We start from the raw sequence: 15,865 nt of genomic DNA, 5'->3' as shown, positions 1-15,865 counted from the left end.
GACTCAAGAGTTTGTATTGTCTCATCCTGTATCTGTACAGAAGGCTCGAGAGGGCTTCTCCGCATTTTTACAGTGAGATCCTGCAGCTCAAGGCCCATATGGACGATGACTGCAACCTGCCCTTCACCACCCGAACCACAATTGAGTGAAGAACATCATTGAAACATCATGGCATCTGGAGGTGTGACCGACAGTGTTTGAAAGGACAACCTTACTGCTCGGCGAATACAGTTTCGAATTTGCATTAGTTATATGATGTGATGAGAATTTTCCAGTCTTAGAAGTTTGCCAATACAATCTCCAAAATAAATATATTCTATCACAACACAGACTGAGCTTGACGTCATAATCTGTTTGTTCAATTAAAAAAAAAACAGGTTGAACAATGTGGCAACATCAATACTCCGTGGAGATCCCACAGACTATAAATAACAGGCTCTGGAAATATATTGCCTCAGAATTTAATGCAGCGGGATTGCCTGGACCAAGAACGAACGGATTACTTCACGAAGAAAATGATTGCAACATTTTATAGTATCTTGAAAATATATTACTTGATCCTTGGCATCATTGGTGCTCCCGGTAAGTAGTAAATCTGGCTGTGAGCTGGCCTATGATTTTACCCTCTGGCAGATAATATTACATACTGATCTAGTATACAGACACCTGATAAGTTCCTGTATCGAATATAAAATTATCCCTCTAGTTTTATTTCATTGACTGAGCTGAGAATAAACGTCTGTTTGTAACTGACTGGCTCTCTCACAGATCAGAATTTTTGGAATACTGTGCAACATTGACTTGGAGATCAGTAAGAATAATTATAAGAGTGAAGGTACTGGTGGGAGTATCACTTGGTGTAAAATCGAAATGAGTGTTGGTCACTGACTGTAGTTGAACACAAGTCCCAGCGGCTATTTCTTACTGGGGGTAACCGTCACTGTAGAATTGTACTGACTGTGGGTTACTAACTGGAGTGGAACACCTGATCCCAGTGACATTGTATTACTGGGAGTAGCTGTCACTGTAGATTTGTACTGAGTGTGGGTCACTAACCAGAATGGGACACCTGACGTACTGTAGAATTGTACTGCATGTCAGTCAGTAACTAAAATGGAATTCCTTATGTCAGTGACCATGTACTATAGGGAGCATCCGCAACTATGAAATTGTGCCTGTTAACCTATCAGTAACCATAATGATAACCTGATCCCAGTGGTCATGTATTAATGGGACAACCTGTCACTATAGATTTGTACTGTGTGCAGGTCACTAACTGGAGAGGAACACCTGACACCAGTGACCATGTATTACTGGGAGTACCTGTCAGTTTTAGGAGTGTACTGAGTGTGGTCACTAACTGGAGTGGAACACCTGACCCCAGTGGTCATGTATTACCGGGAGCATGTGTCACTCTCGTTTTGTACTGAGGACAATTGTACAATCCGATTCTGTGTTGAAATCATTTTTTCTGGTGACAGATCTCTCCTTTCCTTGGAGTTGCCTGTGTGATTGACGCAAGTAATTGACAGCAAAAGGGGACGATTTTCGCTGATGTTTGCTAATAAGTGTATACATTAAAATGTATCAGTATTGCTCTGTCTTCCATTGAACTGCCCCAACAGAAACAGATGTTAACTACTTCCTTACAGTTACACATCAGAGAAGCATTATTAACGCATTATAATCCTCTGTAAAATTACGTTTCGGATTCTGATTATATTTATTGTGAACACTTAAGTATTTTTAGCGTTGAATAATGCCTTGCCCCAAAACGGTTCTGAGAATCTGTATGTCAAAAGTGCTGCTTTTTACTATCGTGCTAATGCACGGAATGAATATCGAATTGCAGTTATTCAAACATGCACTTTTGAAAATGACTAAGGTTCTTCCAATCAGTTCTTATGCCTGGTTTAGCGTCTCGACACATGTTAGCAGCAACAATTGCTTCCCTGAGCTCAATGAGGTGTGTCTCAGTGAGGAGAGGCAGCTGTATCTAAGTATCTCACATATCAGATTTTCATGACAGACATCAGACCAGGGGCATTGAGTAATAATATTAATGAACTGTTAATGTTGAAACAAATAGTACACTTCTCTCAGTACGATTATCGTCCTGGTTAAAATAATTGCACCTTCTCCAATAAAGCCTTTTAGTCAAATGGAGTCCAGGACTGTACATAGAACGCTAATTGTGGAATAACCAACGTTCGATATGAGTTTAATTCAACTCTCGGCTGTTACAATTCCTTTCTCAGGAAATGAACTCCAGTGCTTTGTTAGTGTTTTTATGGTCGTGTTAATCTATGTTACGATTTCTCAATCTAAACCCCTGAACCCCTTTTCCCTTCTAAACGATTTGGACTCTTACCTTCCAAAGATTATTTGGGAAGCTTATTTTTCGAACCAAAATTCAACAACTCACACTTAGCTGCAATGAAATAAAATTGCTATTAAAATTCCCATTGTGCAAATCTGTTAACTGTTATTAATAATGTTTTCAGGTATTTTGTTGCATTCTTCCTCTGTATTAACTATACTCTCAATTTGGATTTTTCTGCCAATTTTGAAATTGTGCTCCTCCTGCCCGAGTTCATATCATTCCTGTAACTGGTGAATGACAGTATTCCTAGGGCTGATCCTTATGGTAACCACTTCCCACCTTCTGCCAATCTGAGGAACAAACTTTTACCCGTATTCCATGTTTCCTATTTTTCAAGCCAGCTTGCTGTCCATTCTGCTGCTTATCCCGTAACACAACTATTTTTGACAGTAGCCATGAATCTGCTGTTTGGCTGCTTATCAAAGGCCTTTGGAAAATTAATGTCAATTGCATGAACTGTTTTACACTTCTCTACTCTTTTTGATATTATTTAAACACGTTTATGATAATAATTAACAATAATACGACACTGCGAGGTGTTTCTGGATGTTTTCCTGTTAAACCTTTGAATAAGTATTCAATTATTTTTCCTATCAGTAACGTTATGCTTAATTGTCTATAGTTCCTTCAAATTTATCTATCTTCTGTCTGAAATACAAGAATCACATTAGCTGTCCATCAGTTCTCCGGCACTATTCCCTACTCTGATGAACATTGATGAACAGATAATCGTGTCTCTCTTATCGCTTCCCCATCTCTCAAAGTATGTATGGATGCAATCCATCTGAACTAGACAGTTTGCCCTTTCTTTGATTAATCTATCATGTATCTCCCCACTTTCTACCTTAAATGTCATGACGGTTTTATTGAATGTATTCACCATTAACTGACATTAAATCCTCCCCTCAGAGGTCTCCCTCCTTTCTTCAGGCTCCGAATACTAATCCAGTGAGTCTTTCTGTCCCAATTGTCCCACAGAGCACGACACTTCCTTCCTTCAGAGCTCGGAGCTTTGCCACAAAGGTTCATTTACATTTCTGTACATGTCAGTCTTCCCCTCTTTGGTCCAAAGTCCAGTAAAGCCGAGCTGTCCTTCAACTCCCAATGGATGAGATCTTGCTTGGCAGACACTATGAAGCCTTTTCCCGGATGGTATCCATCGACCGTCTCTGGCTGGATCGTTCTGAGAGCCCCACTTCGAATTTATTTGTGCTGTTTCATTCACTCGCCATTTCCAGTGGAACTCCTCTCTTTTTCAGCAGCTCTGCTCTTGGAATGAAAATCCTCAGAGTATCCTGATCCTGACCCCTGTGCAGGGACACTGTTGTAAATGTTAGGCATGTGGACATGTGGTGCAAACATTAGAATATTTCACACTCAAATGTAGTCGCTCTGGCAGCATGTACTAGATATGTTGCCTTTGTATCAGATACATGGAATATTCTTTGCTCAGAACAGTTGTGATGAAAGGTCACAGACCTGAAATGTTAATTCTGCTTCTACCTCTATAGATTCTACCCGACCTGCTGAGTATTTCCAGCACTTACTGCTTTTATTTCAGATTTCCAGCATCTGCACCATTTTTCTGCTATCCCGGTGCATGGTCTGTGTCTGTGCTTACTGTCTGCGTCAGACAATTCGAGCATTTGATCGGTTACTTCCAATCTCTTTCCCATTCTCTCTCTTACAGTTAATTTATTGGCGATTGTGATCCTGTCCCGGGGAAAATGCGGCCTCTCCACGTGCACCACTCACTACCTGGTGGCCATGGCAACGACGGATCTGCTGGTCATTATCTCTGGGGTCATACTGCTCAGGATCAATTTTTATTATTTCCCAGAAGTTACAATTTACATCACGCCTGTGTGTAATGTTATCATTGTTCTGATTCGCGCAGCCACAGATTGTTCTGTCTGGTTCACCGTCACTTTCACGTTTGATCGATTTGTGGCCATTTGTTGTCAGAAGCTGAAAACAAAATATTGCACTGAGAAAACTGCAGTTGTTGTTCTAGCAACAACCGGCATTCTGCTCTGCTTACAAAACGTCCCATTTTACTTTGCTTGTGAACCTGCAGAGAAAATCAGCAAAGTACCATGGTTCTGTTCTGCAAAGCCAAGCTCTTATACTGATCCCGTATGGGTGGGGTTTGGCGTGTTTGATAAGTTTTTAAACCCATTGCTCCCAATCGCTTTAATTCTGTTGCTCAATGCTCTAACTGTCAGACACATTTTGGTGGCCAATCGAGTTCGCAAGGGGTTGAGGGGTCATAGCAAGGGAGAGAATTGCAGTGACCCAGAGATGGAGAGCAGAAGGAGGTCTGTGATCTTACTCTTCACCATATCTGGCAGCTTCATACTTCTGTGGTTGGTATTTGTTATAGAATTCTTATATTATACCATATCAGGAACGGATCACAGGGATTACACTGATTCCGAATACATATTTCGACAAGTCGGATTGATGATGCGGAATTTAAGTTGCTGCACAAACACATTTATTTATGGGGCGACTCAGTCCAAGTTCAGAGAGCAGGTCAAGAGTGCGGTGAGATGTCCGGTTAGATCAATTATTCAATTAATCAACAAACAAAACTGACTGCAGCCCAGAGGCAAGTCCCAGTGTTTGCAGTCCATGAATCTAATATTCATCCCCGATGTGCAAGAGGTAGGGTTAGGGTTAGTGTTAGCGTTAGATGATGCGAAATAACTTGGCAGCCGGGTGTCGGGGCGGGGATAGTGGAGAGGGGGTCGGTGGTGGTGGTGCGGGGTGTGGTCGGACAGTCCAAAGAGCATCAGGACAGTGGACATGAGTTGACCGACAGCTGGATGATCCTAAATATATTGGCGGCGGGCGGAGGGGGCGGGATGGGGGGGTGGGTGGTGGGTGCTGCTGTTCACACATCCCAAAGAGCATTGGGACAGTGAACAAGAGGTGACTCACAGCCAGATGACCAGAAATACAATAGCGGGGGCAGGGGCATCACACATGTCGAAAGGCAGCAGCTCAGAGGCAATGAGGTGACCTTTGGAGGAGCGGAGAGGAAGGGGGCAGGAGGAGAGTCAGAGCGTCCCCTGCTGGAGAGACATGGAATCAGAAGCTACTGTCTCTCCAAAACCCCAACTCGGTCAATTGCTGAAAACAAAAGTTATTCTTACAAAATCAAAATGCTGCAGATGCTGGAAATCTACACTTGTCAGTTGATTACTATTATTTGCTTTCATTTTTGAGAGATGGTATTTAGTCTATCTCCCTTACTTTCCCGCAACATGTTCACTGCCAGCCCTTGCTCTCTCACTGAGTCATACGGTGGGCTGCTGGAGCTCATTTGGGGTTTGCAAGATGCATGAATTAGAGGAGTGCAGAGGTCTCAGTGGGTTGTAGGGACTGTTTGTGTTTACAGGTAGAGGGTGGGTGCTGGGGCTGGAGGATGTCGCAGAGATAGGGAGGGTAGAAGGTCGTCTGGGCTGTCGTAGGATAGAGATAAGAAGGATTGTTGAGGCTGGAGGAGGTTACAGTGGTATGGATGACTGCAGGGTCTGCAGGAGAATTCAGAGATATGGGGCGGGGTGGGTGGGGGTGGCTGGCTTATACCGGGTGCAGGAGGTTGCAGAGATATGGAGTTGCAGAGGCTGAAGGAAGTTACATAGACAGGGAGGGTTGTAGGAGCTGCAGGAGGTTACGTATCCTGTCATGATCCTTTTTATTCCCTCCGGGAAGTATATGGTGTGTCCTTAAGACTGTAAAGTATCAATACTGCTTTAAGAACAAGCAGGCCTTAAGAGTTACCGCAAAAGTGCATTCTCATTGTCTTGGATATAGCCATTCGGACTGAGCATCGCGAGACACGTTTGTTACAACTTAATTTTGAACTGTCTTGTAGTGCAAACAGAGTATTCTAACAGAGGAAGCAGGCAGACATCGATGTGTTAGCACCTGAAGAAGAGTCTTAGCCCATTTTAAACTGGAGGAAGAGAATTTAGTCTGTTTATTTATTATTATCTCTCAAAATTAGAAGCAAAAATCAGGCCTAAACTGATATCTCTGATAATTTAACCAGAAGGAAGGGAAGTTAAACTGTGACAATCTTTTATCACCCAAGCACTCTAAAGCCAGATTGATTCTATTAAAAGTGGTTGTGAGTTGTTGATCTACTGTGGTCACCGCTAGAGAAGGAAAACATCACTTACTACTGGATTTCGACGACAGACTGTTCTACTGTTGAATAACCTATTTTGTCCCCATCCAACGGCTGTGAGGACTTCAAGCAACAATGGGCTGCAAATTTGCAAGGACTATATTTTTTCTATTTCAAATGTTGTTTGTGTCTTATTAGTGTTTAAGAATTTTCATTTTCTAATCAAACTTTTAATTTGTTGATTTAAAGACACTTGGTTTGGTTAGTTTCATGAGGGGGTGAATAGATGGTACAATTTGGCAGGGTCTTTCTTTAAATTAGAAACATTAAAATTATATGTTACGTGATCTGTGGAATGAAGGGATTGAATTTGCAGTGCGATGCTCCCAACATAATCTGAATCATATATTTAGACAGGGGGGACTTTGACTGGAACCATCCGTCGTAACAATATATAAAGCATTATAGAGGCTGGAGGAGGTTGCAGTGATATGGATGGGTGCAGGGGCTGTAGGGGGTTACAATGATAAGGAGGATTGCAGGAGCTCGACGTGGCTACATATATATGGAGTGTTACACGGGCTGGAAGATTTACAGAGATATGTAGGGTAGTATGAGCTGCAGGATGTACCACAGATTGGGAGGGATGTAGGAGATGGAGTAGGTTGGAGTGATATAGAGGTTTGAAAGCGCTGCAGGATGTTACATAGACAGTGAGAGTTGTAGGGGCTGCAGTGGGTTACAATGATAGGAAGGGTTGTAGCAGCTCGAGTTGGTTACAGAGATATGAAAGTTGTAGTGGCTGCAGGACTGCTATATAGATAGGGAGGGTTGTAGGGGCTGCTGGAGGTTCCATATATATGGAGGGTTATAGGGGTGGGTGTGGTTGTAGAGATATAGAGTGCTGCAAGGGGTGGAGGAAGTTAAAGAGATAGGGATGTTTATAGGAGCTGGAGGAGTTTACAGGTTTATGGAGGATTGTAGCAGCTGCAGGAGATCACAAAGGTTAGTGGGGGGTGGAAGGAGCTGAAGAAGGTTGCCGAGTTATGGAGGGCTGCAGGTGTTGCAGTGGGTTATATATAAATGAAGAGTTATAGGAGCTGTAGGATGTTACAGAGATATGGATGGCTGAAGAGGCTGCAGGGGGTTACTTGGTTAGCAATGTGTTCAGACGCTGGAGGTGAGTACAGAGATATGGAGGGTTGTAGAAGCGGCAGGAGGTCAAATACATTAGGAGGAAAGCAGGAGAGAGAGGAGGTTGCAGAGATATGGATAGTTGTGTGGAGTGTGTTACATAGGTGGGGAGAGTTGAAGTATCTGGAGGAGGTTACAGAGATATGGAGGTTGTTGGAGCAGCAGGGTACTGCAGAAATGGTAAGGGATGTAGGGGCTGCAGCGGGCTACAATAAATGGAGGTTTGTAGGGGGCTGGAGGAAGTTAAAGAGATAGGGAGGGTTGTAGGAGCTGCAGGAGGTCACATGGATGGGGAGGGTTGTCGGAGATGGAGAAGGTTTCAGAGATATGGAGGGCTGCAGCGGCTGCTTGGAGATATATATATAGAAAGGGTTGTAGGATTTTGAGCAGGTTGCAGAATATGGATGGTTGAAGCGGATGTATGAGTTACAAAGATAGGGAGGGTGATAGGAGCTTACAAAGATTTGGACGGTTGTAGCGGCTGCAGGGATTATATATATATTTATGTAGAGAGAGAGAGAGAGAGAGAGAGAGGAATACAAAGGCTGGAGGTGTTTACAGAGATGAGGAGAGCTGTAGGGGCTTCAAGGGGTTGCAGTGATATGGAGTTTTGTAGGAGTTGGTTCAGTTTAGAGATACAGCACTGAAACAGGCCCTTCGGCCCACCAAGTCTGTGCCGACCATCAACCACCCATTTATAATAATCCTACAATAATTCCATATCTCTACCACATCCCTATCTGTCCCTATATTTCCCTACCACCTACCTATACTCGGGGCAATTTATAATGGCCTGCAAGTCTTTGGCATGTGGGAGGAAACCGGAGCACCCGGAGGAAACCCACGCAGACACAGGGAGAACTTGTAAACTCCACACAGGCAGTACCCAGAATTCAACCCGGGTCGCTGGAGCTGTGAGGCTGCGGTGCTAACCACTGCGCCACTGTGCCGCCCCAATGTGGAGGAGGTTGCACAGGTTACACAGATGTGGACGATCTTAGGTGCTGCAGGAGGTTTCCTCGATAGGGATGGTTGTGGGAGCTGGAGGTGGTTATATATATATGGAGGGTTATGGGGCTGGAAGAGGTTATAGAGTTATGGAGTGTTGTAGGACATGCAGTTGGTCCCATAGATTGGGAGGACTATCGGAGATGGAAGAGGTTGCACTTATATGGAGGTTTTTAGGGGCTGCAAGGGCTGAGGTAGATACGTCGGGTTGTAAGAGATGGAGGTGGTTACAGAGATATGGCGGGATGTCCGAGCTGGACGGGTTTACATGGATAGGAATGGTTACAGGAGTGGTCACATATATATGTAGGGTTATAACGGCTGGATGAGCTTAGAGAGATATGGATGTTTACATAAGCTGCAGGAGGTCCCTGAGAGTGGAAGGGTTGGAAGAGCTGGAGGACATTACAGAGATAAGGAAGGCAGTAACGGCTACCTGAGGTCACATCGATGGGGGCTGGGTTTATGAGCTGCAGACGTTTTCAGAGATATGCAGAGCGGCAGGAGATGCAGGGGGATACATAGATAGGGAGAGTGGTCGGAGCTGGATGAGGTTACAGCGATTTGAACGGTATTCGGTTGCAGGGGGTTACATATATATGGAGGATTACAAGGGTTGCATTAGGTTAGAGAGATATGGAGGGTTGTATGAGCTGCAGGAGGACCCTTGAAGTGGGAGCGTTGTAGGAGCTGGAGGAGGTTGCAGTGATATGGGGGTCTGTCGGGGCTGCAGTGGGTGACATAGATCGGGAGGGTTATAGGAGTTGGAGGGCATAACAGAGATATGGAGGGTTCTATGGATTGCAGGTGCTTACATAGATAGGGAGGGTTGTAGGAGCTGGATGTGGTTACAGAGATATGGGGGGGGGGGGTTTAGGGGCTGCTGCTGCTTATATAGATAGGGACGGCTGTAGGGACTGGTTGTGGTTACAGAGATATGGGGGGTTGTAGGGGCTGCTGGTGGTTACATAGATAAGGGAGGGTTGTCGGGGCTGGAGAAGGTTTCAGAAATATGGACGGCAGCAGGGGCTGCAGGGTATTGCATAGATAGGGAGGGTTATAGGAGCTGGAGGAAATTACAGAGATATGGATGGTTGAAGGGCCGCAGGGGTGGCATAGATAGCGAGGGTTTTAGGAGGCGGAGGAGGTCACAGTGATTTGGATGATTGTAGGGGTTCAGGGGTTTACATATATATGAATGATTATACAGGCTGGTTGCGGTTAAAGAGATATGGAGGCTTTTATGAGCTGCAGGAAATCCCTTAAAGTAGGAGGGTTTCATGAGCGGGAGAAGGTTGCCGTGATATGAAGCAATGTTGGAGCTGCAGAGGGTTACAGGAGATGGAGGAGATAAGAGAACAATTGAGGTTTCTAGAGGTTGCAGGACTTACATAAATAGCGAGGGTTGCAGGAGCTGGAGTAGGTTACAGAGATAAGGAGGGCTGTCGGGGCTGTTGGAGTGCACAGATAGGGAGGGTTGTAGGTCTGGAGAGGTTACTTGTGCATGGAGTGTTATAGGGGCTGGATGAGATTAGAGATATCTGGAGGTTTGTATGGACTGGAGGAAGTTAAAGAGATAGGGAGGGTTATAGGGCTGGAGGAGGTTCCAGGGTTATGGAGTGTTGTAGGAGCTGCAGGTGGTCACAATGTTTGTGGGGAGGGATGGTGCAGTGCTCTCGAAGCTGGAGAGGTTTACCTTGTTATGGAGGGCTGCAGGGGTTGCAGAGGGTTACATAGATGGGGAGGTTTATAGGAGCTGGAGGACATTACAGAGATATGGAGGATTGTCGGGGCTGCAGGGGGGTCCAAAGATAGGGTGAGTTGTAGGAGTGGGAGAAAGTTACAGAGATATGGATGGTCGTGGGGGCTGCAGGAGGTTGAATAGCTAGGGATGTTCGTAGGATCTGGAGGTGGTTAGATCTAAATGGAGGATTATTGGGGCTGGTGGATGTTATAGATACACGGAGTGTTGTACAGCTGCAGGAGGTCCCGTAGATTGGGAGTGCTGTAGGAGATGGAGGAGGTTGCATTGATATGGAGGTTTGTAGGGGCTGCAGGGGTTTAGATATATATGGATGGTTATCGGGTCTTGAGAAGGCTGAAGAGTTATGGAGGGGCTTTGGAGCTGCAGTAGGTAACAGGGATTGGGGCGGGTTGTAGGAGCTGGAGAAGGTTGCATAGATATAGAGGGTTGCAGGGGCTGTGGGGAGCTACATAGATAGGGAATGTTGTCGGAGCTGCAAGAGGTTACAGAGATATGGACGCTTGGAAGGCTGCAGGGGTTTACATATATTTGGAGGATTATAAAGGCTGGAGGAGGTTACAGAGGTAGAGAGGGTTGTAGGAGCTGGAGGACGATGCAGAGATATGGAGGATTGTAAGGGCTTCAGGAGTTTACATAGATAGGGTGTGTCGTGGGAGCTGTTGGAGGTTGCTGTGATTTGGAGGGTCCTACGGGCTGCACGTGGATGCATTCATCGGGATGGTTGTAGGTGTTTACATTTAAATGGGGTTTTATAGGGACTGGAGGATGTTACAGAGATATGGAGGGTGGCAGAATCTGCGGGAGGTCCCATAGATTGGGAGAGTTGTAGGAGCTGGAGGAGGTTGCATATATATGTAGAGTTGTAGAGGCCAGATGAGATTACGGAGATATACAGGGTTATTTGAGCTGCAGGAGGTCTCATAGATAGGGAGGGTTGTAAGAGCAGGGGGAGGTTGCAATAATGTGGAGTTTTGTCAGCGCTGCAGCGGGTTACATAGATTGGGAGGGTTGTCGGAGCTGGAGGAGGTTACAGAGATATGGAGGTCTGTAGGCGTTGCAGGGGGTTACATAGACAGGGAGGTTTGTAAGAGCTCTAGTGGGTTAGGAAATATGGAGCGTTGTTGGCGCTGGATGGGGTCTGAGAGATATCCAGGTTTGCAGAAGCTGCAGGAGGTCACTGAGATTGGGAGGGTTGTAGGGGCTGGAGGACTTTACAGAGATATGGAGAGTTGTCGGCTCCAGAGAGTAAAACAGATAGAGAGGCTGTAGCAGCTGGAGAAGATTATAGATTTATGGAGGGTTGTAGCGGCTGCATGAGGTTACGTACATGTGATGGTTGTTGGAGCTCGAGGGGGTTACAAATATATGGAGGATTATAGGGACTGGAGGAGGATAGAGAGTTATGGTAAGTTGCAGGAGATGCAGGAGGTATCAGAGATTGGGACGGGTGTAGGAGCTGGAGAAGTTTACAGAAACATGGACGGTTGCAGGGTATTTCATAGATGGGGAGGGTTGTAGGACCTGGAGTAAGTTACCGAGAGTTGTAGGGGCTTCAGGAGGTAAAATAGATAGGGATGTTTGAGCTGCAGGTGGCTATATATATCGGAGGGTTATAGGGTCAAAAAGAGGTTAAAGAGATATGGTGGGTTGTAGGAGCTGCAGGAGGTCACATCGACTGGGAGGGTTGTCGGAGCTTGAGGAGGTTGCAGTGATTTGGAGGTTTGTTGGGCTGCAGGGTGTTGCATCGATAGGGATGCTTGTAGGAGCTGGAAGAGTTTACAGAGATATGGAGGGTTGTAGGGGCTGGATGAGAATACTCAGATAGGGGGGCTGTAGATGCTGGAGACAATTGCAGCGATATGGAGGTTTGCAGGAGCTGCACATGCAACACTCACACGTATATATACATTTAAAGTATGTAGATACAATCCCTCAGCACCCCATTGGAACTGGAAAAGGCCATTCAGCCCTCTGTAGCCTGTTAAATAGCAACAGCAGGAGGTCATTCAAACCCCTTGAGCTTGTTACACACGAAGAGGAGCGGATCAGTCAGTACCTCACACGGCGAGATCGGATAACTCAATATAGGCTGGCGGGATGAAGCCTGGGATCTTCCTGCTCTATGCATGCGGGGCTCAGTACACACCTCACAGCCCCAAGTAAGCAACGGTTAACACACGGAATGGAAAAAATGAATGAGAATTCTGGTGAGCAATCAATAAACCAAAACTCATTTAGAGACAGAATATTTTACTTTATTTTCGTATCGAAGCAGGAGGGTTTATTCCAGGCCCGTAACTCCTCTCACTAACACACCAGCTCTCAATCTGTTTGGTCACCGGTAGATTCATTCAGTATCACCCCGTCATTTACTTTGCAGAGCAGACTCGCTGGACCTACCATTATAGAGAGTTTGGGGTTGGTGCAGAATGAACCGATCATCTCTCCGACTCGAGGGGGTTGAATGGAATTCAGGAGAAGCTTCCTTACCCAGTGAATGTTGAGAATTTCGGATTCAATAGCGCGGGCAGTGGTTGAAGTAAATGGTGTAGATGTATTTTGGGGGAAGCTGGATAAACACATGAGGCAGAAAGGAATAGAAGGATATGTCGAACGGGTGAGATGAGGAGCGGGTGGGATGAATCCTGGGTATTACCTGCTCTGTGCTACCCCTTAACACTGCCAATAGTTGCGGCCGGACCATGTGGTTTGTTCTTCTTGCAAGGAGCAGACAATCCAGGTTCCACAAATTGTGGTTGATGAACTAGGCTGCAACCATTCCATTTTCTGTCTTTTTGGGATTTTGCGCTGGTTAAGATAATTGAAACTGGCCTGAGGCAAAGCACAAACCGACAGACGAGAATCAGAGTGAAAGCGAGGGAGAGAGAGAGAATTGGCCATTAGAAGGAAATCCATCAATGGCAGATCAAATCACAAAAATGATGCAATCGGATCATACCCATTAGGAATGGGGTGCACCGGCGGGCACAGTCCTAGAGCCATTTACGGCATAGAAGGAAGACATTCGGCCCATCGAGTCTATGCCAGCTCTCCATGGAGCAATCCAGTCAGTCCCACTCCCCCGGTTAATAACCGCAGCACTCCAAGTCTCTTTCGTTTAAGCGCCCATCCAATTTCTTTAGAAAACTTCGATTGTGTCCACTTCTACCACGCTCAAGTGCAGCGAGATCCAGGTTATTATCACTCACTGGGTAAATAAAAGTTATTCTCACATCCTCTGCATTTTTTGCGTTTGCCAGCTCTTATACCATTAGTTAATAGGAACAGCTTTTCCTTGTCTAACATATCGAAGAATATCATAACCTTGTACACCTCTATCATTTCTCCCCTCAATCTCCTTTGCTCCAAGGAGAACAAAGAAAAGTTTTCCAACCTCACCTTGCAGCTAGCAATCCCCTCATCTGGAACCATTCTGGTAAATCTCCTCCGCACCCTCTCAGGGATCCTCATATCCTTCCGAAAGTGTGATGACCAGAAATGCATACACGAATCCAATTGGGGCATAACCAGATTGTTATAAAGTTTCAACATAACTTCCCTGACTGTTGCACAATGCGTCTATTTACGAAGTCAACAATGCCATATGTTTGGCTACCACTCCCTCAGTATGTCCTTCAACTTTCAAAGTTCGATGTACAAGCATCCCCAGGTCTCTCTGTTCCTGCACACGTTTTGGAACCGTGCCATTCGGTCCATATTGCCTCTCCCTATTCCTTCTGCCAAAATGCATGACCGCTTACTTGTATTAAATTCCATCTGCCACCTGTCTTTCCATTTTTCTAGCACATCTATGTCCAGTTGTAGGCTGTTCATATCATCCTCACTGTTTGCCACACCACCAGGGTTTGTGCCATCGACACATTTCGAGATTCTGCATTCAAAGATGTAAGACTTAAATATAGCAAAAAAAAAATGCTCCGAGCACTGACTCTGGGAGAAAATTATTATCTACCATCCGCCAGTCTGCAAAAAAAAAAACAACCATTTAGCATGGCTCGCTGTTTTCTGTCCTTTAGATAATTTTGTATCCAGTTGAACACTGGTTCTCCTATTCTATGAGCCTCAATTTTGTTAAGCAGCTTATTATGTGGTACATTATCAAACTCATTCTTAAAGTCCATGTCAACAACATTCATTGCATATCCTTCCTCAACCTTATCTGTTGAACATCATACAATTCAATCAAATTCGTCAAGCATGATCTGCCTTTTACAAATCCGTGCTGGCTATCACAAATTAACTGAAACCTCTCCAAGTGCTAGTCGATTTTTCGCTGAGTCTTATTTCTAAACTTTTATCCACCACTGATGTTAGGCCAACTGCCTACAGTTGCCAGAAATGTCCTTGCACCCTTTTTTGAATAAGGGATTCACTTTGCCACTCTCTAACCCTCTGTCACTTCCCTCATATCTGGGAAGATTGCACAATTATGACACGCCCTTCTGCAATGTCTACCCCCACTTTGTTTAGTAACCTGCCATGCAGTCCATCTGGATCAGGTGACTTATCTACCCCTATCACAGCCAGCCTTTTCAGCACCTGCCTCTCTCAAATTTTACCATATGCATTGGCTCAACTCTCCGCTTCTATTGATATTTTGTTAGATTCATCTTCCTTAGTAAACACTGATACAATATACTCATTATCTATTCTAGCCTTTATGTTACTGGAAACGCTACTTTCATCCTCCAATTCTGCTGAACACAAAGTATCCTTCAAGTGTGTCACCTGGAATTCTGCGCTTTCCAGTCGCTGCCCTGCATGCTTCGTGATGAACCCAGAGCACTCTCTCAATCTGAGTAATACACCTAAATTCACAATCATAAAGCACAGGAGGTCATTCAGACCGTTGTCCTTGTGCTGGCTCTTTAAGAGTGATCCACTTAGTCTCACACTCCACCGATCTTCCTCCATAGCTCTGTACATTCATTCCCTTCAAGTATTTATCCAATTCTCCTTTAAAAGTTACTCTTGAATTTTCTTCCAGCACCTTTTCAGGCAGTGCATTCCAGATCACAACAACTCACTGTGTCAAAACATTTTTCATTGCCCCCTCTGGTGCCATAGTCAATTATAATAAATCTTTGTCAATTGGTTCCAGACCCTCCTGCCACTGGAAACATTTATGCATATTGACTCTATCAAAAAATTGTGTGACTTTGAAAGACTTGATTAAATATACTCTTAAGCTTCTGTGCTCTAAGGAAAACAATCCCAAATTCTCTCGTTTCTCCAAATTAACAGAAATCCCTCATACCTGTGGCTATTCTGGGAAATAACGTCTTGCACCCTGTCTAATACCTTGACATCTTTCTGAAACTGCGGTGCCCAGAACTGGAGAAAATATTCCATTTGG

The 15,865-nt window shown here is 44.9% G+C and overlaps 1 protein-coding gene across 1 annotated transcript; it reads left to right on the top strand.

Moving 5' to 3' along the window:
• The first annotated feature begins 464 nt into the window (after positions 1–464).
• LOC137358270 (probable G-protein coupled receptor 139) lies at positions 465–6,323 on the top strand. Its single transcript, XM_068024174.1, has 3 exons — positions 465–582; positions 4,074–4,930; positions 6,267–6,323. The coding sequence occupies exons 1-3, from the start codon at positions 465–467 to the stop codon at positions 6,321–6,323; spliced, it is 1,032 nt and encodes a 343-aa protein (XP_067880275.1).
• The last annotated feature ends 9,542 nt before the right edge of the window (positions 6,324–15,865 follow it).

Source organism: Heterodontus francisci, chromosome 49 (assembly GCF_036365525.1).
Source record: "Heterodontus francisci isolate sHetFra1 chromosome 49, sHetFra1.hap1, whole genome shotgun sequence".
NCBI classification, from domain to species: Eukaryota; Metazoa; Chordata; class Chondrichthyes; order Heterodontiformes; family Heterodontidae; genus Heterodontus; species Heterodontus francisci.
Note: the sequence above shows the minus strand (reverse complement) of the source record. Positions and strands in the feature narration are given on the sequence as shown.